The sequence below is a fragment of the Macaca fascicularis genome, chromosome 5 (genome assembly GCF_037993035.2).
Source record: "Macaca fascicularis isolate 582-1 chromosome 5, T2T-MFA8v1.1".
Classification (NCBI taxonomy): domain Eukaryota; kingdom Metazoa; phylum Chordata; class Mammalia; order Primates; family Cercopithecidae; genus Macaca; species Macaca fascicularis.
Window position 1 is genome coordinate 106086900 of NC_088379.1, and position 26261 is coordinate 106113160.

Sequence of the window (26261 nt, forward strand, 5' to 3'; positions counted from 1 at the left end):
TTTTCAATGTATGATGGCTTTATCAGAATGTAACCCCGTGGTAAGTCAGAAAGCATCAGTAATTTTTTATGGTACCATAAATGAAATTTTTTTTTTAGTTAGATTGTTATTTGTGTATGAAATGCTACTGACTTTTGTATGTTAATTTTGCATTTTGCAACTTTACTGAATTCATTTATTAGTTCTAACAGTTTTTTTCTGTGGAATCATTACATATAAGATTGTTTCATCTTCAAATGGAGTTTTTTTTCTTTTTGATTTCAATGCCTTTTATTTCTTTTTCTTGTATGATTGCTCTTGCTAGTACTTCTGGTACTCTGCTGAACAGAAGTGACAAGAGCGGGCATCCTTACCTAGTACTGTGTCTGAGTGGAAAAGCTTTTAACTTTTCCCCATTGATTATAATTGTAGCTGTGGGTTTTTCATAAATGATTTTATTATATTGAGGAACATTCCTTTTATGCCTAAACTGTTGAGAGTTTTGTTTTGTTTTGTTTTTTAAATCAAGAATTGATGTTGGACTTTGTCAAATGCTTTTTCTGTGTCAAGATCATTGTGTGGTTTTTATCTTTCATTCTGTTAATGTGATATATTACATTGATTGATTTGTGTATGTGAAACTAGCCTTGCATGTCAGAAATAAATCGACTTGGTCACAATATACAATTCTTTTGGTATGCTGTTGGGTTTAGTTTGTTATGTTGTTGGGTTTAGTTTAATCCTCAATATTTTACTAAGGATTTTTGCATCTGCATTCGTCAGAGAGATTGGTCTGCATTTTTCTTTTCTTGTAATATCTTTGTCTGACTTAGGTATCAAGGTGATGTGGTCCTTATAAAATGTGTTTGGAACTATTCATTCTACTTCTGTTTTTTAAAAAGGGTTTAAGAAGTATCAGTATTCATTCTCTGAAGGTTTGCTAGAATTCAGCTTTTATAAAACTATCTGTTTCTGGACTTTTCTTTGTTGGAAAGTTTTTTATTACTTCTTTGATCTCTTTATTTGTTATTGGTCTGTTGTTCAGGCTTTCTATTTCTTCTTGAATTGATCCTGGTAGGATTTGCTTTTTGTTTTGTTTTGTTTTGTTTTATTGTGTTTTTTAAGCAATTTACCTGTTTACTCTAGATTATCCAGTCATTGACATATATTTTTTCATAGTAGTCTCTTATGATCCCTTTAATTTCTGAGGTGTTTCATATTTTCACTTCAATTTATGATTTTATTTATTAGTCTTCCCTTTTTTTCATTTAGATCAGCTAAAGGTTTATCCTTTTTTTATTTTTTCAAAGCACCAACTCTTATTTTTATTGATTCTTCCTATGATTTTTCTGTTCTCTATTTGATTTATTTCTGTTTTTATTTTCATTATTTTCTTCCTTCTGCTAATTTGGGGTTTAATTCATTCTTCTTTTGTTATTTCCTTGAAGTGTAATGTTAGATTACTTATTTGAGATTCTTTTTGTTTTTAATGTAGGCATGTATTGCTATAAACTTTTCTCTGAACTGCTTTTGCTACATTTCATAGGTTTTGGTATGTTGTGCTTTGATTGTTTTTTGTTTCAAGATATTTTTTAATTTCTCTTTTTATTTCTTCTTTGACTCATTTGTTGTTCAGGAGTATGTACTTAATTATCGTATAATTGTGGATGTTCCAAGATTCCACTTATCATTGATTTCTAGTTTCATAGCATTATGGTCTGAAATGATACTAGGTATTATTTCAATTTTAAATTTATTAAATCTTGTTTTGTGGCTTACCATATGGCCTATTCTAGGGTATGTTCCATTTGAACTAAAGAAAAATGTGGTATATTATGCTGCTGTTAAAGTAAAGCTCTGTATATGTCTGTTAGGTCTAATGGGTGAAAAGTGCAATTCAAGTCGAGTATTTCTTTATTAATTTTCTGTCTGGTTGATCTATCTACTGTTTTAAAATTATTTTTTATTAATTTTGTGTTCCTTTTTATTTTAATAGCTTTTGGAGTATAAGTGGTTTTTTTTTTTGTTACATGGATGAATTATATAGTGGTGAATTCTGAGGTTTTAGTGCATCTGTCACCAGAGTAGTGTATATTATACCTAATGTGTAGTTTTGCATTCCTGGCCCCACTCCCACCTTTCCCCTTCTGAATCTCTAAAGTTTATTATATTACTCTGTATGCCTTTGCATACTCATAGCTTAGCTCCCACTTGTAAGTGAGAATATACAATGTTCGGTTTTCTATTCCTGAGTTACTTCACTTAAAATAATGGCCTCCAGCACCATCCAAATATCTGCAAAAGACATTATTTCACTCCTTTTAATGGCTGAGAAGTATTCCATGGTGTGTGTGTGTGTGTATGTATATATACATATGTGTATGTGCACACACACACATATATATACACACACACATATATATATATCACATCTTATTTATATATTCATTAATCAATGGGTACTTAGGTTGGTTCCATTTCTTTGCAGTTGTAAATCATATTGCTATAAATATACATGTGCAAGTGTATTTTTAATATGATGACTTCTTTTCCTTTGGGTAGACACCTAGTAGTGGGATTGCTGGATGATTTATCCATTGTTAAAAGTGGGATAATCCCAGCACTTTGGGAGGCCAAGATGGGCGGATCATGAGGTCAGGAGATCGAGACCATCCTGGCTGACACGGTGAAACCCCATCTGTACTAAAAATACAAAAAAAAAAGTAGCCAAGTGTGGTAGCAGGCACCTGTAGTCCCAGCTACTCGGGAAGCTGAGGCAGGAGAATGGTCTGAACCCAGGAGGTGGAGCTTGCAATGAGCCAAGATTGTGCCACTGCACTCCAGCCTGGGTGACAGAGTGAGACTCTGTCTCAAAAAAACAAAAAGTGGGGTATTAAAGTTCCTTGTTATTATAATATTGCTCTTTATTTCTCCCTTCATGTCCATTAATATTTGTTTTATGTATTTAGGTGCTCCAATGTTGGTTGCATATATATTTACAATTGTAATCTCTTGTTGATGCATTGACCCCTTTATCATTAAATAATGACATTCTTTGTCTCTTGTGACAGTTTTTGACTTGAAGTATAGTTCATCAGGTGTAAGTATAGCTACTCCTGCTCTCTTTATTATTTGCATGGAATATCTTCTTCCATTTCTTTACTTTCAGCCTATGTGTCCTTAAAGCTTAACTGGGTGTCTTGTAGACAGCATATAGTTGGATCTTGCTTTTTACTCATTTAATAATTCTATGTCTTTTAACTAGAGAAATTAATTTATTTGTATCCAAGGTCATTATTGATAAGAAAGGACTCATTGTTGTCATTTTGTTACTTGTTTCCTGATTATTGGTAGCTTCGTTTCTTTCTCTCTCATTATCTATCTTTGTTATTTGGTAATTTTCTGTAGTGTTAATCTTTGATTATTTTCTCTTTATCATTTGTATACTTGCTGTAGTTTCTTATGTTGTGGTTACCAAGAATCTTCCATAAAACATCTTATAATCAACTATTTTAAGCAGATAATAACTCAAATTCTGTTGAATACAAAAACTCTATACATTTACCTTTCCCCTCACAATTTGTTTTTGATGTCACAATTTTCATCTTTTAGTATTGTGTATTTATTAGCAACTTGTTATAGTTTTAGTTATTTTTGACTATTTTGACATTTAACCCTCATGCTAGAGTTACACATGATTTATACACCACTATTACAGTATTAGAGTGTTCCTGATTTTACTACGTATTTAGCTCTATCAGTGAGTTTGTACTTTATAGATATGTCGTCTGTATTTATAATAGTAATTGTCATTTTTTAAAAATTCCCACTTGAAGAACTCCTTTAAGCATTTCTTAGAAGGCAGGTCTAGTGGTGATGAATTCCTTCAGCTTTTCTTGTCTGGGAACAATTTTATTTCTCCTTTATTTTGAAGGATAGCTTTGTTGAACATAGTATATATCCTGACTTCAAGTCATCTACCCGTCTCAGCCTCTCAAAGTGTTGGGATCACAGGCATGAGCCACCACACCCAGCCCAGCTCATTACTTTAAATTGCTTTTCAGACCGTTTGTAATTTCTGCTTCTTTGAGGCCAGTTACTGGAGAACTATGGTTGCCTTGTGGTACCATGCTTCCTTGCTCTTTCATGTTTCTTGTGTCCCTGCATTGATGTCTGCATATTTAGTGATGTAGTTTCCTTTTTCAAACTCTAGCAGTGCTTTTGTTATTTCAGCTCTTTAAATATATTATTCAATCTCTCTTGAACTGCAAGGTTTCTATTGAGAAATCCACTGATAACTTAATGGCAATTCCTTTACATGTGATTCGATGCTTTCTCTCGTTGCTTTTAAATTTCTCTTTGTCTTTGACTTTTAGCAGTCTAGTTATAATGTGCCTTAGAGAGGATCTCTTTGGGTTGTACATTTTGGAGGGCCTTTGAGCTTTATGAATCCAAATGTCTCTATCTCTTTTAAGACTTGGGAAATTTTCAGCAATTATCTTATTAAATAAGCTTTCTATCTCATTCTTTGTTTCTTTTTCTTTTGTAGTATTTGCTTGCTTAATGGTGTTCCATAAGTCTTGCAGGCTGTCTTCACTATTTTTTATTATTTTTTGTCAGATGGAGTAATTTCAGAAGACCTATCTTTAACTTCACAGTTTTTATCTTCTGATTGATCTAGTCTGCTCTTGAAGTTCTCTAATATATTTTTTATTTCATTGATCGAATTCTTCAGCTTCAAGATTTCTGTTTGGATCTTTTTATGTCTATCTTTTCATTGAATTTCCTAATTATATAATGAATTGTTTTCCTGATTTCATTAAGTTGTCTATTTGTATTCTCTTGAATTTCCAAGTTTCCTTCAGTTAATTATTTTATTTTATTTTTATTATTTTTTTGAGACAAAGTCTCACTCTGTCATGCAGGGTAGAGTGCAGTGGTGTGATCTTGGCTCACTGAAATCTCCACCTTCCAGATTCAAGATATTCTCCTGCCTCAGGCTCCCAAGTAGCTGGGATTAGAGTTGTGCACCACGACACATGGCTAATTTTTGTATTTTTAGTAGAGACAAGGTTTTGCCATGTTGGCCAGGCTGGTTTTGGACTCCTGACTTCAAGTCATCTACCCGTCTCAGCCTCTTAAAGTGTTGGGATCACAGGCATGAGCCACCACACCCAGCCCAGCTCATTACTTTAAATCGCTTTTCAGACCGTTTGTAATTTCTGCTTCTTTGAGGCCAGTTATTGGAGAACTATGGTTGCCTTGTGGTACCATGCTTCCTTGCTCTTTCATGTTTCTTGTGTCCCTGCATTGATGTCTGCATATTTAGTGATGTAGTTTCCTTTTTCAAACTCTAGTAGGGGAAGACTTTCAGTTGCATATGGGTCTGAGGCTTCCAGTTGGGCAGGGTGGCTCTGGTTACATGTAGGCACAGTGGGGTAATCAATGTGCAGCTTCTTTAGTTGTGATCAATGTCAGCAATGAATGTAGGTGCCTCAGTGGCCTAGTTTGTAGGAGCTGGTGGAAGTGATAGTGGCTGCATAGGTTGCTAGGGCAAAGTCTTAACAATTCTCCTGTTCTTGTCTTTCCCACAGTGGGGAGTCTTAGCTGAAGAGAACCATTTTTGTGTTTGGTCTGATATGGCCCACAGGCAACCATAGCAGGCCTGGGAGCCAGGGCATAGGTGATCAGAGTAGCTGTGGATATAGGTCATGGGCTCAGGGTCTTGTGAGACTACTGTAGCACCTTGGACTTGAGGCACAGTTTCACTTTCCAAGATACAAATGAATGCAGTTTCCCCAGTAAGGCAGGGTCTGTTCCTCTGAGGCACACCTCAGCAGCCTAGGCCCAGAGTGCTGAAATATAGTTGAGGTTGTGACCCTAGTGGACATGGCACCCCACTGGTACAGCATGATAGAAAAAGGAGTTTTTAGAAGCTTGGGTCCAGAGAGCAAAGAATAGCTGTAATTTGGGACCAGGAGTCAACAGAGGTCAGCAAAAATTTAGACACTTGGTGATGAGGTACTACGTAGTGGTGACTCTGGACCCTGGAATGGTGGGACATATCACTACCCCAGGCTCTACGAGTCCAGGTACAGCAGCAGCAATGACGCAGAAATGGCAAGACACTGCTGTATCTTGGACCTTGGTGGGAGGGGTGCAGCACAGCTCCAGTTCCCCAAGAGGCAGCGTGTCTCAGCAGTTCATACTGTAGGGGTGTAGTGCAGTTTTGGGTGGGCAGGGCATGTTGCTGTTCAGCCTGGAGGGCAGGGTGCCACAGCTCAAGCCAGGCACTAATTCTTTGAGATGTTGTGCCACATCTGTTTGGCCCCAGAAATCATGGTCATACGTGTCAGTGGAGCCTCTGGATCCCTGTGGGGTAGGGTACTGCATCAGCTATGGCACTGGGGTGTGCAATTGTTCTTGTGTGTCAAAAGCTCTGAGCCCCTGTGGGTAGTATGCTGTCTTATCTGTGGAGCCAGGGCTGAGAGTTGACTGCTCTAGTGTGCCAGAAGTCTGTGATCCCAGATGGTGGTGGTGGGGTATGCTGCCTCATCTATGGCATTGAGGGGCATGGCTGCTCTGGTGTGCAGAAGACTTGAGGTCCCTGAGGGTTGGAGTGCCATTTCAGTTCAGCCCTGAGAGGAGGGTGCACAGTAATTGGAATGTAGGGAGTGGAGTAGCTCCATGGAACTTGGCCCTGGGGGTAGAACATAGTAGCAGCTTGGCTGGAGGATGGTATGCTATAATGTGGGCTTGTTGCAGTAGTAACAAAACATCAGGGATGAAGGGATGCAATGCATACTCAGGCTTGGAGCAGGATGCACTTTTTCCCAAGATTGTACAGGGCAGTAGCAGCATGAGCCATGAGGCAAGAGGTAGGGGCTGAGAAGAGGAGGGACGGGCACAGCATCAGCTCCTTCTCTAGGGATAGCTCAGTATGTAGACTCTGGGGCGCTCCTTCAGCAGGCCTCAAACCCTATAAGGACTGCAGAAGTCTTTAGTGCAAAGACTGCGTGTGTGCATGGCGATGATGGTGGTTGTTGGGGTCCTCTTGCTTACCTTTTTCCTGCAGAAAGGGGTCTCTTCTGGTTTTGAGTTGATCCCAACTAGGGAAATGGGATGGCAGAGGCAAGGTGTTTCCTCCTCTTTCCCTATGTGGCCATCCTGTGTTTCAGTGGTCCACAGGATTTCTGCTGCTGTTCTCCAGAGCTTTCCTTTAGTTATTTTGATCAAAATGTAGTTGCTTGTTCATTATTTTTAGTTTTTTGTGGGAAGTGGGAAGAGCACTAGAAGCTTTTAGTTGGCCATCTTGCTGATGTCACCAACATGGATCTATTTTTGTTTTATAATGTTAAAATATTATATCTAGGTATAATTGGTTGTAATTTACATTTTATATAGAATCCTTACTTATTTTTATCCCCCATAAAGGTTCTACATAAAATCATCATCAATTTCTAGACTCTTAATAACAGTTTTTGAAGTTGTTGTAAAAATGTAACTTTTCAAGGAACTTAAAACTAGCTGCATAATGTTAAAGAAAATATCAAATGTGAGAACAGTATGTGATACATTCAAAGACTGAATACATATTTGCTTATATTTATAGAAAGAAAACAGGACTAGTAATTCTATGGGCTACAATTTTATGTCAACTTCTACCTAAAACAGAAATATGAATTATTTTTAATAATATGCCTGTCTTTAATCCTATGGATGAATATTCCACAAATTTGGTATTTTAACATCTTTGATGCCAAATACATAAAACTAAAGAAGTCTTTAATCTGAAAAAAATAAAACAAAACACAGAAGTATAAAGAATGCCCTGTTAATAAATGTGTTAATTCATCTTTTGGGGGATGGTGTTTCTGATTTAGTCTTTGGCTGAAATACATATTTGAAGTTTGAATGAAAAAAATGAGACTCAATTTTCAAGTGGTTTATAGAACCACTCTCATTTCTTTCTAATCCACTATTCAAATAAATTGTTTGTCTATTATTTGGCTTAGGAAAATTAGTTTACATAACTCGAAAAATAAAAATAGCCTAAATGAGCTTTTTATTCCACTAAAATCAATTAAACTTATAGCTGGCACTTTGTAAATAAAATTTCTTTAAACAAAATGAAGGATCCTTCAGTCTCTCCTTAAAGAGAACTGACAATTTGGCTGCTTCCCAATTCATCTCTGACTTCTCCTTGATAATCAATCTATGAAGCAGAGGGGAAAGAAAATCTCTTCCCAGAACTGCATCAGTCTTCTCTCACTGGAAGCATTGTTTTTGTTTTGTTTTGCTTTTTTTCCTCTACAGCCTGCCAATTTTTAGCCTATAAAGATGGAAGTAATAAAAAGTATGGTGATTAGTGAATAAAAAATATGGTGTTTAGTGGAGTAAAGGGAATTAATAATATAAAAATAACTTAATAATGAGATATATGATACAGAAGAAGATAATTATTAAAAGTTAAAAGCATAATAATTTGATTCAAATTCCTCGAACACAAGAGGTAGAAGTTAGACTAAGGTGATTACTTAGAATATTTGCTGTGAAAATGGAGCACTCATAATTTTTAATGTCACTCATAATTCTTTTTATTTTTGTAATTTTTAAAAAGTTATATGAACCTATAGGTTTATTTCACATTTTTAGTTTATTTTCATTTTTAAACTTTAATTTTATTCTCAGGGATACATGTGCAGGTTTGCTATATAGGTAAACTCGTGTCATGGGGGGTTGTTGTACCAATTGTTTTATCATCCAGCTATTAAGCCTAGTACACAATAGTTATTCTTAACGCTCCTCTCCCTCTTCCTACTCTTCACCCTCAGGTAGACTCCAGTTTCTCTTGTTTCCTTCTTTGTGCTCATGAATTCTCATCATTTAGCTCCCACTTATAAGTGAGAATATGCGGAATTTGGTTTTCTGTTCCTGTGTTAGTTTTCATTTAGTTTCCATATACCAAAGATAACCAGCATTGAAAGCTTATGAGATTTGTCATTTGTATGAGTACCAGGTAGGATGTAGAAAGATAAAAATCCCTCAGATAACTATGATTTCAAAACAAGAAGACTCAACATTGCCATCTTCCCGTGCCCAACAATTTTCAATTCCTGTTGCTCCATTATCAGAAACACATTTAGTCTAAAACTAAGGGTGGCAAATATGAGCACTAACTGGAATGATAACATTTTAGACTGTTAACTGTAGTTTCTAACATCATCTTTTTCAATACTACAACCAGATTTTATTAGAAAGTAAGAGAAGACATTTTGTACTTCTGGGAGAGGGCACACTGACAACAGAAACAGATCAAGAACAGTGAGTTCGGGGGCAGAGGACAGAGGACAGAGGGCAATTTCACACGCTTTATACATTTGCTAGAGCTGGCTCCACTCACCTTAGTCACAGAACACTCAGAAATGTCTTTATAAGTTATCCTGGTCTGCATTTTTTTAAACTCAAGTTTTTCTAAACATTTTATTTGTGATGTAATGTTTTCCCTTGTGCTATTTCTCCCTGCCCCCAAACTGATTGTTGTAACTTGTTTTATTTTTGAAATTTTACCCATGAAAATACTAAGAGAGAGAGAAAAGAGAACTTACCTGGTATTTTTGTTGTTTTAATTGAACTCTGAGTCTCAGCTTTAGAGGGAAAAAAAGAAAAAAAAATACAATTAAATGTTGTATATCAGATCTATTCTCACAATTGTTTCAGGTGGTAAATGAGTATGAATTTTGGCTCATTTCTGATTCACTGTTTTCAAATCATAAATTCATGATTCTTCGTGATTACAGGAAACTTCCTAGAAGGTTTTTAAGAAAAAGTGGTTCAACCAACTTTTTCTTTAAGGGCCAAACATTTTAGGTGTTGCGGGCCATAAATATCTGTCATAACTATTCAACTCTGCCTTTTGATGTGAAAGCAGCCATACACAATATTTAAAGAATGGGAATAACTGTGTGCCAATAAAACTTTATTTTGAAAAAGTCAGGTATTCAACTTTGCCTGTGGGCCATAGTTTGCTGAGTCTTGCTTTATAGGATCTGGTATAACCTCACACCTTGAATATCCTGAGATAACATAGAAAACAAAAATCCTTCAGTAAGTGCTTAATGAATGGGGCTGCCATGTGTCGTAATCCTACTAAGTCATGGTGCATCTCATGACCTGGGGAATATGCAGCAAAGTTCAGACAGATACTTTTAAAATGTAAGGAATTATTTTATGATATAGTCTAGGAAAGGTTTCTGCAAGGAAAGTCACTTGAAAGAATTATAATCAAAGATCACTTCAACACCTTTGAGTCCATGGAGCATTTTCAAGATTTGGCACATGAAAAATACAGAAAATAATTTTGGAACAAATAAAAGCCCAATAATGACATTTTTAAAAGTCCACTTGCTTCCTTTGTATATTCACTTGACTCTCTATATCAGTACCTTAAATTTAACATGCCCAAAACAGAATTCTTGACTGTTATCTTGAAATCTGTCTCTTCCCTTGCTTTCTTGGATCAATACGTGGTGCTATTTGTTTTCCAGTCGCACAAAACAAAACGTTAGAAGCCTTTCTTGAGTCACCTATGTTTCTCACCCTTATCAGCTCTAGTTTCAAAATGTATTCCAAATTCAAACAAGTCTCACTACCTTTTCTGCTACTGTCCACCCAGCACCTATATCTCTCCCCTGAGTACCTGCAATAGCTGCTTAGGAAAATCTTTTTAAATTTAAACTTCACTGCTCCAATGGCTCCTATTACTCCTCAACTCATCTCCAACCATTCAGGCCCTGTTTCACTGTATTCCAACTCGTGGCTTTGCTGTGGCAGATTTAAGGCACAAGGCCCCTTCTGCTTTGAGGTTTTCTTTCTTTTCTTTCTCTCTTTCTTTCTCTCTCTTTCTCTCTCTCTTTCTTCCTTCCTTCCTTCCTTCCTTCCTTCCTTCCTTCCTTCCTTCCTTCCTTCCTTCCTTCCTTCCTTCCTTCCTCTCTTGCTTTCTGACTCTGCTCAGAAGTCGCTGTTCAGAGAAGTCTCCCCAACCACCTAAATTGTTTCCCCAGACCTTTTCACATCATTCCATCTCATTGCTTCATTCATTCAACAGTACTTTTATTACTACCACATTTTACTTTTGTCTTTAAAAAATTATTACTTTCTGTCAGGAAGTAACTCCATGGGGGCAGACTTCTTATCTTGTTCAGAGAAGTGATTCCAGTGCTTACCAGTAGAAACATATGGATATAATGAATGACAGTAGAAAATAATAATGTAAAAAAAAATCTACCTAGCTGATTTCAATTTTTAAAGAAAAATGAATACTTTATTTAAAATTTCCTAGTTGGATAATTATAGTTACTATTTGCAAGCGACTTTTATGATCAGTTTCATATTATTAGTTGATACCTCTAAAGGAAATATTATATTTCCATTTTGCAGATCTGTAAACATTAGCTGAGAGCAGTAAAATTACTTTCTTAAGGAAAGAACCAGGTATATAGGCCAGGTCTGTTAACTCTAGTTTTCATCTTCTTTCAGTAAAATAAACAGCTTTTCCTTCCACTAAACTGTTCCAAATGGAAGCTTGACAGACTTCATTGAGAAGACAAAACCTTCTGATTATCCTTTCTTTGAATATTTTTAGCCTTCAAAAATGTGTAATAATTCTAGAGGAACATAATAAAAGAAATATAACTATACATTAAGATGTAGCTGAATCTTAATAAAACATATCAATTCAAAACCCTTCAATTGAACAGTGTAAGAGGTTTGGACATTTATATATATTAATGAATACATTGATATTTTGAGGACAAAATTCTGTAAGTCTCAAATATTTAATCAAGTATAGAATATTCCTTTTTTTCCCTGAAATCAAGAAGATATTTTAAAAATGATAAAGTGTTTCCATATAAATACAACTTTCAAATTTGGACTCAGTTCTGTGGATACAAAAGCTTGGTAAAGATGAGTGCTATGGAATATAGTTAAAGTTGTGAGAATTAATGAGTGAAGACATTTTCAATTATTCCTGTTTATTATTTATAACTTTCATAAAACACGTGTTTTGAGAAAATGCCAAGCTTTGATCTATAAAGAATCTCAGGAAAGTCAAATACAAATTAGCAGTGTGCTTAGTTAACCATTATCAAACTGAGATGTTTAGTAAGGACCCAAAATTTAGTCAAGGTGGTTGGCAATCTGTTTGTTGAGTTTGATTTTTGAATATGAAATTGAAGTCTTATGAAATGCAAATGAATTTTGAAATGCTAATCACATTAATCCAAAGTTACACTTTGCTCAAGCATTTAGTTTTTAAATCAGAAATCTTGAACAGCAATACAACAAATAACTTTGTTAAATATTCTTATCTCACAAAGGATATTGCAGAATATTTCTAACTAACAAACTTACACAGAGAACATGATAATATCATTAACAGGTACAAGAGAAAGAATATATACATCTATTCTGATATATAATTCTCTACTGATTTGCTGTTGAATAATTTATTATAACCAATTCAAATTCTTTTCATCCTTTCTCCATATGGCATTGACTGAGTCATTAGACACGAGATTACTTCTCATCTGGCTAAACCATGACTTGTGACTAAGACTTTATCATCCTGAGGAGTCCTCTTGTATCTGCCTACTTGAAATGACATAAACTAATTAAAGAGCATATGAGAAATGTTATAATTAAGTCCAAAAGTAAGTTTCATAGACAAAATGTGCAATTCACAAAATAATACTGAAGCTGGGTGGGTAATTAGATAAACTAATGTTTTCTAGATTGTTGTGTGAGAGATTCTATAAGGTAGTACCAGAAAGCAGCATTAAATAAGATTGAAACATTTAATGAGAAAGTTGTTTCCTTTTCAGCTTTCTTGCAGTTTACTTGGTTATTTGAATGAGAAAATTCTAAAATTTTAATTGGATGCACATATATCATTAATATCTAACATTTGCTTATAATAGTTTCTTTTATTAAAGAGCAAGCACGTCTCAAGCTGAGCCTCAAGCAAAGAACAAACTCTAGCTAGAATTTTATTTTTTTATTTACATAGTAGTGATTTTTACAGCTATTGTTTATTTATGCCAAGCAAAACTGGTTTTTCATTTATGGTAGTTTATTTTTCAAACAAATTTAAGAATAAGAAGTGCATTGATTTAAAGAAAAACATTAACAAATAATAACACAGGTGATATACATCTCTAGCAACACTCATGAAGTTGTGGGAAATATCAAGGTAAAGTCTAGTAGAGGTCCTTGATAAATATGAATGTGTAGAATTTGAATCAGCAATTAGAGGAAGGAGGAGGAAAATAGGAATTAAAAATATACAAATGAAGGGGCAAATAAAAAATATACACATTCAAGAATAAATCAGGCATAGTGGGCAAGAGGACAATCCTGGTTAGAATTGCAGGTTTATATTTATTCTTTCAGTCAGTATCTTGTCTTATATTTATTGAACACCTACTTTTCAAGTGCATGATGCACCTAATTAGAGGCTAGTTGTTTTCTAAATCCTTAGATTTAGATACTTTATGTACAATAGTTGTCATGAGAACAAGTGTGGTATAGTGAAAGATTTATAGGGTTTGGGGCAAGAAAAACAGGGTTTTAATCTTTTAAATTTAATCTTGGCCAAGTCACTTAGTGTTTCTGAACTTGTTTCCTTGTTTGTGAAATTGGTATCATATATACTTACTTTGCCTGGCTTTTAGGAGAATTACTATGGCTAAAAAATGAACTAAAATGCATTGTGTTTGTTTGTGTGTGTTTATTTCTTTATGTGATTTATCTCCCTTAATCTTCACAAAGATCCTGTGAAAGTATAATCTTATTTTAATTACTTTACAGATGAAGAAACTGAGGCACCGAGAAGTTAAGTAGTGGATTAAAGACCACAGCACAAATAAATAGTTGTGCTGCTTTTTGAACGCAAACAATCTGACATCGTAATCACTATCCATAACCAATAAACTAACTTACTGTTGGCATGATTGAGGTGCCAAATTTTTATTTTATGAAGGGTGTGATGCCTTGAAGAACAAAGACCTGGTGTTGGCCACTCTCATGTTCAGCTAGTAGCTTATCTAAAATGCCTACTTGGTTATTATAAAATTATCTTTGCTTTTTGTATAAAAATAAACTCCATATTAAACTAAGATAAATTATGCAAAAGGAAATATATTTGATAACCTATCTATTGTATATAAATGATATCAATTCCTACTTAACAGCATGCTGGTTGATTGTAAATGTTATTAAGAGAAGCCAGATTATCTTTTCAGTTTTCAAATCTCTAATATTGTATTCACTGTGGTAGAAGAAACTCTCGCTTGGCAAACCCTTAAAGGTGTTTCTTCTATCGAAGTATTTGCTTTAGTAGAGTTCCATATTGGAGTTCTGCACATCCCAACGTATCATCTATCTATAATCTTATTCTGCATTCTTGCCTCAGCCAAGTTACAATTCAGTAAAGGGAAAAAGAGCAATAGCCTCTCCTTCCCTGCCGATCCCTTACAATGTGCAAGATATTTCCTTTGAAATCTGGTTGTAGATACCAGAATGACTAAGTTACCAGCAAGAAATACATATGTATTGTTTTCTTCCCTCCGTCTCGTCTTCTTTCCTTTCTCTTCTACCCTCAGAAACCAAGAGAATATGCACAGGAATTTTTTTGTTTGTTTGTTTTAAAAAAGGGTTAATGAGAACATCATGTTTTTAAGTCATTAGCAAAAAATAAAAAATAAAAATAAAATTAAAAAAATAGAGAGCTCAGGAAGAGAAAAAGATTTGCAGTTTTACAAGGAAGTTTTACCCTCAATCCCTCCACAGTTTATCTACTGAAGAGTGTGGACCTTGGTTATTGACAATTGATACTTCTTTCGAATCACCCTTCAGTGCCTACCAATGTAGTTTTGCGTATAGTCAATGATAAATGCATGGATTATGAAACCTAAGTATAGTGAGGGCTAATGCAAGGACCTGTTCTGTGGTGAGTTAAATGGTGACTCCCTGACCTCCTACTACCAAAAGATAGGTGGACCTGGAACCTATGATCTTATTTTTTTTTAGCAAGAATATAAAACTAATATAGATCATCAAGATACTGTGAGATTTCTACTCTAAGTAATCTAAACACAGAAGCCACTATCCTCTTTTGCTAAGCATACAATTTCTTTTTCTGCAGAATGTGTTTCGGGTGAGAATATCGGATAACTGTCACCAACGATGTCAAAGTATAGATCTTTCTATAAATACTAATTAAACATTTGGTGTCTTGTACTTTCTTTAAGAAAGTCAAGGTTCAAATAACCCTCTTTATCCCTGATAAAGCTCCTTCCCATGAAACCTTCTTTGTCTGATATTATTGTAGTCCCTTCAACTTTCTTTTAATTAGTTTTACCAAAGTATACCTTCTCCTGTCTTTTGTTTTTAATCAATTTATATTTAAAGTGAGTTTTCTGAATACTCTACATATTTGGGAAGAGGTTATGCTTTTTATCCAGTTTAACAATCTTATTTTTATAAATAAAATGTTTAAGCCATTTTATTTTATGTGATAAATTATAATTGATTTTAAGTACACACTGTAAAAATTTTCCATCTGTTCTCTGTTTCTTTTTTCTTATTTATTGCCTTCTTTTGGATTGAGTCTTTTTTAAAGATTTTATTTATCTCCATTATTGATTTTACAACAGTATATTTATAACCTTTCTCTCATTTTGGCATTTGTGCCATTGTTATGCAGTTTGTTTCTACATATGTCTTAAACCTTCCATACATTTTTGTTATCTTATCTTTAAACAACAAATTGTCTTTTGAAGAGACTAAAAATGAGATAAAATTCTTTTATAGTTGCTCACATATTTACCATTTCAAATGCTCTTCATGCCTTTATTTAGATTGAAATTTCCATCTGGTACCATATTTTTCTGTTCCTGAATGTCTTTATTGATATGAATTTCGCAGCTTTTGTGTGTCTGAAAAATATTTACAGAATTCTAGGGTGAAAAGTTTTTTTTTTGCTTCCAATACTAAAAATGTTGTTTCACTGTTTTGTGGCAGGCATCGTTCCTGATAAGACTCTGCTGTAATTTTTATCATTATTCTTTTCTATTTAACGTGTCATTTTTTTCAACAGCTTCTTTCAAGATTTTCTCTTTATCTCTGGTTTTCCTTGATTTGATTATGATGTGTTTTGTTGTAGTTTTCTTCCTGTTTCTTCAATGTGGAGCTCATTAAGTTACCTGAATCTATGGGTTTATAATTTTATACACTTGGATTATCTTTCCTTTTGTTCTTTTCTTTTTTTTTTCTTGAGACAGGGTTCACTCTGCCACCCAGGCTGGAGTGCGGTCGCATGGTCATGGCTTACTGAATTCTCGATCTCCCTGGCTCAATTAATCCTCCTGCATCAGCCTCTCAAGTAGCTGGGAATACAGATGCCTGCCATTACGCCTGTCTAATTTTTGTATTTTTTGTAGAGACAGGGTTTCACCATGTTGCCCAGGCTGGTCTCAAACTCCTGGGCTCAAGTGATTTGCCCGCCTTGGACTCTCAAGTGTTGGAACTACTTTAGGGTGGGTGAGCCACCATACCTGGCCCTTCTTCAAATATCTTTTCTGTCCATCATTCTCACATCTTCTTCTGGAATTATATGTATCTTAGGCCCCTGGGTTGTCCCACACCTCACTGATGTTTTATTCTTATTTTTCTGGTCTTTCTTCTCTCCAATTTATCTAGTTTCTATTGCTATGCATTCCTGTTGAAAAACTCAAAATATTAGTTTTTGTTGATCCACTTTATAGTACATTTGCTTTCCAATTCATTAATTCCCACTCATATTTTATTGTTTTCTTCCTTTGGGTTTTGGGGGTTTATTATTTCTTTTCTCTGCCTTATTGAGATGGTTGTTCCAGTAATAAAGTTTGAACCATTCTTTTTCCTGCCTAATATATGCATTTTAGAGCTATAAATTTTACTGTAAGATTGGCTTTAATTATATTGCACAAGTTTTGGTACTCCATATTTTTATTATCATTCAGTTCAAACTATTTGCTGATTGTCATTATGATTACTTCTTTGACACATAAGTTACTGTAGTTTAAAATTTATGAGCATATAGTTATCTTTTGGTTTTTGACGTTTAGATTAATTCCTCTTTGATCAAGAGACACACTCTATATCATTTAAATCATTTAAAACCTGTTGAGACTTGCTTTATGACACAGGCTATGATCTATGATAGTAATCAATTCTTATCTACTTGAAAATAGTTCACTTTCTTTAGTTGAGGTGCAGTGTTCCACATATTTCCATTAAATTGTTTGTTAATTATATTGATTTATGCTACATCAATACCTATATTTTGTCAACTAATGAGAAAGGTACATTAAAATTTTCACTAGAATTGTGGATTTGTCTTTTTCACTAAATTTTTGCTTTATACATTTTCATGCTATATGATAATAAGTAAAAGTTTTAACTTGCTTTATTTTCCTGGAAAATTAAGTATTTTAGTATTATGAAATGTTCCTATTTATTTCGATTTAATTTTATTGCCTTAAATTCTACTTTTTCTGATATAGATGTATTTTTTTCAGGGTATATCCCTTTTCACTTTTTAAAATTTAACTGTTGTATGTCTTTTTAAGGCAACATTTAATTTGGTTTTTTTTGTGTGTGTGTGTGTGTGTGATCATTAGGGTTTTCTATTAATAAGATCATGTTATCTGAGAACAGAGATCATTTTACTGCTTCCTTCCCTATATGGTTGCTTTTAATTTCTTTTTCTTTCCTGATTGCTCTGAATAGAACTTTCAGTACTATATTCAATAGAAGTGATGAGAGTGGACATCATTGCTTTGTTCCTGATCTTAGAGGAAAAGCTTTCAACTTTGTACTTTTGACTATAAAGTTACTTGTGGACTTTTCATATATGAACTTTATTATTCAGGGCAATTTTTAAAAATTTATAGTTTATTGAGCATTTTTATCCTGAAAGGGTGTTGAATTTTGTCAAATGCTTTTCTGCACCAATTGAGATAATCATGTGGCTATCGACCTTCATTTTGTTAATGTGGTATATTACATTGATTGATTTTCCTATGTTGAACCATCCTGCATTCCACAAATAAATGTCACTTGAAACACGATGTCTAATCCTCTTAATGTGTTATTGAATTTGGCTTGCTAATATTTTGTTGAGGGTACTGGCATCAATATTCATTAATAATATTGGTCTGCAGTGTTCTTTTCTTGTAGTTTTTGTGTATGATTTTGGTATCTGCCTAATTTTAGTCTCACAGAATGCATTTGAAAGGGTTCCTGGCCGGGCATGGTGGCTCACACCTGTAATCCCAGCACTTTGGGAGGCCAAGGTGGGTGGATCATGACACCAGGAGTGCAAGACCAGTCTGGCCAAGATGGTGAAACCCTGTCACTACTAAAAATACAAAAATTACCTGAGCATGGTAGTGGGTGCCTGTAATCCCAGCTACTTGGGAGGCTGAGGCAGAGAATTGCTTGGACCTGGGAGGTGGAGTTTGCAGTGAGCCGAAACTGTGTCACTGCATTCCAGCCTGGGCAACAGGGCAAGACCCTATCTAAAAATTAAAAAAAAAAAAAAAAAAAAGTGTTTCCTTCTCTCTCTCTTTTTTTTTTTTTTTTTTTTTAATAAGAGTTTGAGGAGGATTGGTGTTAATTCTTCTTTAATTTTTGGTGGAATGGTTTAGTGAGGCCATCTGGATCTGAGCTTTTCTTTGTTGGGAGGTTTATTTTATATCATTATTTTATTTTATTTTTAGGGCTGTTTTATCTGCTAGGCTCTTTGATAACAGTGTCTGGGGCCTAAAATATTTCCAAGAGCCTAGTGAAATCTTTGAGATCTCAAACACAAAATTATTGCCTCCATTATACAAAAAAATCAGCAAAATCTAAATTAATAAATTATTCCTTAATGTGTCTACAAAATGCATACAACCTTAAAATCCATTAAGGTCTGAAACAGTTCTGATCCCAAGCACTTTGAATAAGGAATATTCAACTTGTATCACTTTTATAACTTTTGTAAATTTTATAAGTTTTTGTAACTTTTATAATTTTATAACTTATAATCTATAAATTTAATTAACATAAGATGTGAGGGAAATTCAGTGTTTGAAAAGGGGGACCTAAAGTCAGAAGGCGTACAGCTAACCAAGGCCTTAAAACAGCCTACACTCCAACAACAAACATACTCTATCTTCTTTTCAATTGACCTTCACTCATGGTTTTCCTTTTCCCAAAACGACTCCTTCCTCCTTTGAAGCTGGTGCTTACTCCTCAAAACTTATTCAATACTAGACAAGAAACTCTGTCTCCTCAGAAGGCTCCACCTTTTGTGGTTTGAAATTTCCTTTATCATGTTCTGTCTTGATGGTAAAACCTCATAAACATTTAGCCTTCCTCTGGGTGCTAGCGGCTCTCTTCAGCATGGAGAGAGGTTCTTTGTCCTGAAAGATGTCACTGTTGAGCTAGAGAAGCAGGCAAATCCATATGAAAAAAAAAAAAACAAACAAACAAAACACACACACACACACAAAACAAAACAATAAAACAGTATTAAACTGACTTTCCAGTGGATGCCAAGTCTTCTCTGGCTTTCTCTGTCTTGAGAATTACATGAATTTGTGGGACTTCTTTTAGTTAGTTTATTGAGTTGGACAACTCCTCCTAGTTGGACCCACTACCCTCAGATGCTCTCTCTCTCTGTCTCAAGAGAGAGACAGAGAGAGAGGCTGTTTTCCAATAGTTTCAGTATATGAAAATATTTTTTGTGTGTGTACACCATATATATACATATGGTGAACAATTTGATGTTTTGATATATATATGTATTGTGGAATGATTAAATCAAGCTGATCAACATATCATCTCACATACTTGTTAGTTTTTTTGTGGTCAGAACATTTAAAATCTACTCTCTTAGTAATTTTAAAGTAGAAAATACATTACTATTAATTATAGACACTAGGTTGTAAAATGGCCTCCAGAAAGTATTCCTCCTAACTGAAACTTTGTATCATTTGACCAACATCTTCTCATTCCTACCCTACCCAACCCCTCACCCTCCAGCTTCTAGTAACTACCATTCTACTCTCTATTTCTATGAATTCAACATGTTTAGATTCTATATGTAAGGGAAACCATGCAATATTTGTCTTCCTGTGCCAGACTTATTTCAGTTAGTATAATGACCTCTAAGTTTATCCATGCTATCACAAATGACAGGTTTTCCTTTTTTTCCAGGCAAAATAGTATCCCATCGTGTATATATACCACATTTTCTTTACCTCTTCATCTGTTAATGGACACTTAGATTGATTCCATATCTTATCTATTGTGAATATTGCTGTGATGAACATGAGAATTAAATATCACTTTGATATACTAATTTAATTTCCTTGGATATGTACCCAGAAGTGGGATTGCTGGATCATATGATAGCTATATTTTTAATTTTGGGGGAATCTCCTTTCAGTTTTCCACAATGGCTACACTATTTCATATTTCCATCAACAGTATACAAGATTTCCTTTTTCTCTACATCTTTGCCAGAACTTTTTATCTCTTGTCTTTTTGGTAACAGCCATTCTAACAGGTATGAGGTGATACCTCATTGTGGTTTTAATTTGCATTTCCTTGATGATTAGTAATGTTGGGAATTTTTAAATATTTCTGTTGGCCATTTGTATGTCCTTTTGTTTGGGAAATATCCATTCAGATCCTTGGCCTATTTTAAAATTGGGTTATTTGTTTTCCTTGCTATCAAATTGTTTGAGTTCCTTATATATTTTGTATGTTAACCTCTTAACATTTGTATCGTTTGCAAATATTTTCTTCCATTTTATAAGTGTATTAGTCTGTTCTCACACTGGTAATAAAGACATACCTGAGACTGGGTAATTTATGAAAGAAAGAGGTTTAATTGAATCACAGTTCCACATGGCTGGGGAGGCCTCACAATCATGACTGAAGGCTCATGAGGAGCAAAGTCACGTCTTACATCACGGCAGGCAAGAGAGCTTGTGCAAGGGAACTGCCTTTTATAAAACCATCAGGTCTCATGAAACTTATTCACTGTCACAAGAACAGTATGGGAAAGACTTGCCCTCATGATTCAGTTACCTCCCACCAGGTCCCTCCCATGACACGTGGAAATTATGGGAGCTACAGTTCAACTGAGATTTGAGTAGGGACACAGCCAGACCATTATCAATAGGTTATATCTTCACCCTGTTGATTGTTTCCTTTTCTGCACTGAAGCCATTTCATTTGATACAATCTCAATTGTCTAATTATGCTTTTGTTGCCTTTGCTTTTGATGTTGTATCTGAAAAATCTTTCCACAGACTAATGTCAAGAAACATTTCTCCTAGGTTTTCTTCTAGTCGTTTTACAATTTAGGTCTTTCAAAAATGTAAATAATATCATATCATTGCCCTGCTCCCAACTCTCCATTACATTGTGTGTCCAATTAGAATAAAATTCACTGTCCTTACCATGGCCTGCGTGGCCCTGTCTGGACTGACTCCTGATTCCTGCTCTAATGGCATCTGCTACCTTTTCTTCCCTTCATTCCTTCCACTCAACCACAGATGACTTCTCTTTATTCAAACAACTTAAATCCACCCACATATCAGCACCTGTGCACTTCGTATTTCCTCTTTGAATTCTCTTCCCCAAATATCCATATGTTAACTTCTTGACTTTATTTAGTTCTGTTTCCAAATGGCACTTGTTCAGAGAGGGATTTTTTGAACACCTTATGAAAATTGGCACTACCATCATCACTTGCTTTTTTTTTTGTTACTGTTTTATTATTTAGAGTATCGCTGATATTGAATTATTAATATTTAACTTATTTATCTTTTTCATCCACTAGAAAGTAAATTTCATGATAGCATGGTCTGTCTAATATACAATGATTTATCACAATCCAGGATAATGCCAGGTACACAGATAATCCTCTGAAAGATTTTTAGTAAATAAGATAATTTTTAATTCAAAAAGCCCATTTTTAAAAATAACAAAGTCAGAGCACTAGATTAATGAGAAGTCCTGTCTTAAAAATTCTAGGATTCTAGAAATTTGTTTCCCTTTAAATAGGAAAAATACACACCACTCTAAGAGAATAGGAAAAGATTAGAGAGAAATGTTTTGAGTATGATCCTCTTTTTGGATCTGAATTCCAACTTTCTAGGGAATAAAGCAACAAATCTCACTAGCTCTTCTACTCTAAATTAAACCTGTACTGTTTTCATCTTGAGATGAAATATCCACAATGTATTTGTCTGATATTTCTTATCCAAGGAACCATTGCCCAGATGTTTAAGAGGGAGCTGAATCTTCAGCTGTTCAACATTAAACCAACAGTAGATTGTTTTGTTTTCTGTCTATCTCTCTGTCCAGTATCCATTAATCCTAAATGTGTTTATGTGTGATGGGTGGAAAGGGAGTGGTGCTCTCCTAACCAGGAATCTGGGAGAGGTACTGGTTTCATCACTTGGCAAATGGAAATGTATGCAATCTCATTATATCAAGTAGGGTCTATGTTGGGCAGTAAGCACCTTGAGAAAAGAAAGGAATCTAGGGAATAATGGCTGACCCAGAAATAAATGTAATAATAAATTCTAAAAAAATTTGTATAAAACTTGTTTATCAAATAACAAAAGTGATGGCCAACAGTAAAAACGCTTATTTCATTATCCTGCTTTCCAGAGTGTTTCATTTGTTAAGAAAATGACTTTGATGTGTTTTTTTTAACTACTTGGAAGAAAGCCATTTTAAACTGAGTTTAGAAGCTAAATCAATACAACAGTTCCCAGAACTGAGATGCAGAGAGCATTCTACTTCATGAATTGAAGTGGAATTAAAAGTCTTAATTGACTCATGGGCTGACCACATACTTCTGACATGTACTAGGTTTAATAAATCACAGACCCTGAATGACATTTTCTTCCTCATAAGTCACTGAATGGGTGAGTATTTAGTGCAGGATACAAATTATTTGAGTTTAATTTTCCAGAAGCTGCTATATACTTTGCAGATGTATATATAGTAGTTTTATTTTTATTTTATAGGGGCCATCATATTATAGGTAGATGAATTTTGGTTTCCTAAAGGTGCCTTTTAGATATATATTACTTAAAAAATAGGTTCTACTTATCAGAAACCAAACCACTACTACATGAAAATGTTATTCATATGAAGAAGAGATGATTCTGCTCTTCAAATTCCTCTACGGGGTGACTGTCCCATTACAAATAAGTATTAGTTTACAATTATAGTGTGAAATTAGACTCCTTCTGGGCAAACTTCTGTATGTTGTGCTTGAGATGATTATAATAAAAAAGAGAAAAATTATGTTTCTGAAGTTTCTAGACAAGAGTAGGTCTTGGACAGTCACAATTTCTACTTGCCATCTCTTTCTACCTTAGAGATTTCCCAAGAAAAGACTTAGACACTATGATTCATCTGTAGCTATTTCTTATTAAGGACTATGGATACACCAAAAATGCATCCATTACCTATATTCCTAACTCTTCCAGTCAGGTGTGTTTACTATACATACAAATTACTTATATCATGGAGGCGAGAATGTGAGAAGTATCTGTTGTGAGGAAACTGGAACTGGAAAGCTATCAGAAATCATGGGAGTTCTAGCTTCTATTTCTCTCTCTGCCTCACACAAACAATTTAATTTTGCTCACAGGGTATTCCCATCTCCCAACATACTCTCCATTCTTTTCTATCAATCCTGTTTACTCATAACAATTGCTTCTGGATGCCATAGGTATGCACATGAATTACCATGACTACCGCAGACTCCCACTACTAAACTTTGCAGCTTCAATTCCCATAGCTAACTCCTGCTGTTTGTTTGTTGGGTTTTCTAGTTCAGACTATTCAGAAAGAAAATTTGGTTGGCTAGGCTCATCATTTTCTTTCCTTTTGTTTTTCAACAAAGCTTTATCAAAAATATGATTTACACACCATTAAATGCATGCATTTTAAGTATACAAGTAATAATTTTTAGTAAATCTGTAGGATTGTGCAACCATCAATATAATCCAGTTTTAGAGCAGCTCCATCAACATGAAAAACTCTGGTGAGCTTATTTAGAATCAATTCCCACTCCCATCTCCAGCTGCAGGCAACCACTTATCTGCTTTCTGTCCCTATAAAATGTCTTTTCCACATATTTACTGTAAGTGGAATATACCACATGTCATATTTTGTGTATGGCTTCTTTCATTGAGTATAATGTTTCTGAGGTCCATACTTGAATGCAATAGCTTTAGAATAAGTTTTGAAATTGGGTTGTGTCCTCCAACTTTGTTCTTTTTCAAAAATGTTTTAACTATTCCAGGTCCTTTTTATTTCTGTACAAATCTAGGGTCATCTTACCAATTTATTTTAAAAAACTGGGATTCTGGTAGAGATTGCATTAAATATATTAATCAATTATTGATCAATTTGGAGAGAATTATCATATAAATATTGAGGTTCCTAATCTATAAAGATGTAATGTCTCTTTAGATATTTAATTTCTCACCAAAATAGTTTGTAGTTTAGTGTACAAATCTTTCACTTCTATTATTGAATTTATTTCTACATATTTTATACTTTCTGATGCTATTGAAAATGGAATTATGTTCTCAATTTTATTTTGGATTGCCACTGTTAACATACAAAAATATAATTTACTTTTACATATTTTATATCTTGTGCTACAAACCACTCTTTAGTGGTTTTAGTAGTTTTATAGTGAATTCTTTGAATTTTCTACATAGATAATTATGTAGTCTGCTAATAAAAAATGCTTTATTTCTTCCCTTTCAATCTAAATGGATCTATGTATTATCCATTGTTGAATTGTACTGTCTAAAACCTCTAGCTATAATGTTGAATAAAATTGATAAGAACAGACATCTTTGGTATGTTCCAGATCTTAAGGGGAAAACATTAAGTCTTTCTTTATTAGGTATGATGTTAGCTGTAGGCTTTTTGTATATGCCCTTTATCAAGTTGAGGAAATTTCATTATATTTCTAGTTGATTGAGAGTTTTTAATATGAATGAATGTTAGATTTTGCTGAATGCTCTTTCTACATGTACTGATTTTACTAATTTGTTGTATTACTTTATTTGGTTTTCATATGTTAAACCAATCTTGCATTTCTGGGATAAATCTGACTTGTTCATATTTTATATTCTTTTTTACTTGTTACTCATTTTTTGCAATATTTTATCGAGGATATTTGCATCTATGTCTAAGAGCCATATTGGTCTGTAGTTTTCTTTACTTGCTTTTTCTTTTCATTCTTTTCTTGCTTTGGTATCAGGGTAACATTAGCCTCAGATAATAATCTGTGCAGTGTTTTCCCCTCCTTTACGTTCTAGAAGAGTTTGGGAAGAGTTAGTATGATTTATTTCTGAAATACTTTATAGAATCGACAATTGAAGCCATCTTGGCTTGGGGTTTTCTTTATAGGAATATGTTTAGTTCCCATTTCAATTTCTTTAATCATTATAGGTTTTTTTTTCTTCAGATTTCCATATCTTCTTGAGTCAGTTTTAGCAATTTATTTCTTTCTGACGATTTTCCCATTTCATCTAAGTTGTCTAATTTGTTGGCTGAGCTGTCCTTTTAGTGCCAGGTAATATCATAGATTACTGCCCAGTCTTGCGTTAATCTTCGTTGTGACCCATTCATTTGTGGCTGCAGTATAATAGGGTATCTCTGTAAAAGATGAGGCTGCCAAATGATTGTTCTATTGGGTAGAGACTAAGAGACAATTTAAACAGGACATAATTCCTTGGCAGTTGTATGCTGGAAAACATTCTGAAACTAGTTTTATCCAACACACTAGTTTAACACTTCAGCACAAATCCTCATACTTACTCTTGGGTTTGGAACTTTGCAATGCTGAAACAGCATTTGGAGGTGTAACACTTGTTACTGTTACGTTTGAAATGATGGACTTATTCTCCCTGACATCAGGAGTTGTGACTCTTAATCCTGTAAAAAGAATGAACAGTCATCAGGAGTATAACAAATCACCAGATCATCTTATTAATATTCATATTAATATCCAACTAAAACTTGAAGATTAATTTCTAGAAGTCTTCTGACCAAGCCTTAGAAATCCAGCATTTTAACATTCACCTTTTGGTGATATAATTAATTACTTTAAAGAATGTAGAGGGACATTAACTTTC

The 26261-nt window shown here is 34.2% G+C and overlaps 1 protein-coding gene across 2 annotated transcripts in view; it reads right to left on the reverse strand.

The window, feature by feature from the left end:
• Positions 1-26261, reverse strand: part of EMCN (endomucin) — a 118777-nt gene that overhangs the window by 40958 nt on the left and 51558 nt on the right. For both annotated transcript variants that reach the window (XM_005555542.5, XM_005555540.5), the window contains exons 4-5: positions 25945-26061; positions 9588-9626 (exon numbers count right to left, since the gene is read on the reverse strand). In XM_005555542.5, coding sequence (XP_005555599.2) covers positions 9588-9626; positions 25945-26061 — 156 coding nt within the window. The remainder of the gene's footprint in view (positions 1-9587; positions 9627-25944; positions 26062-26261) is intronic.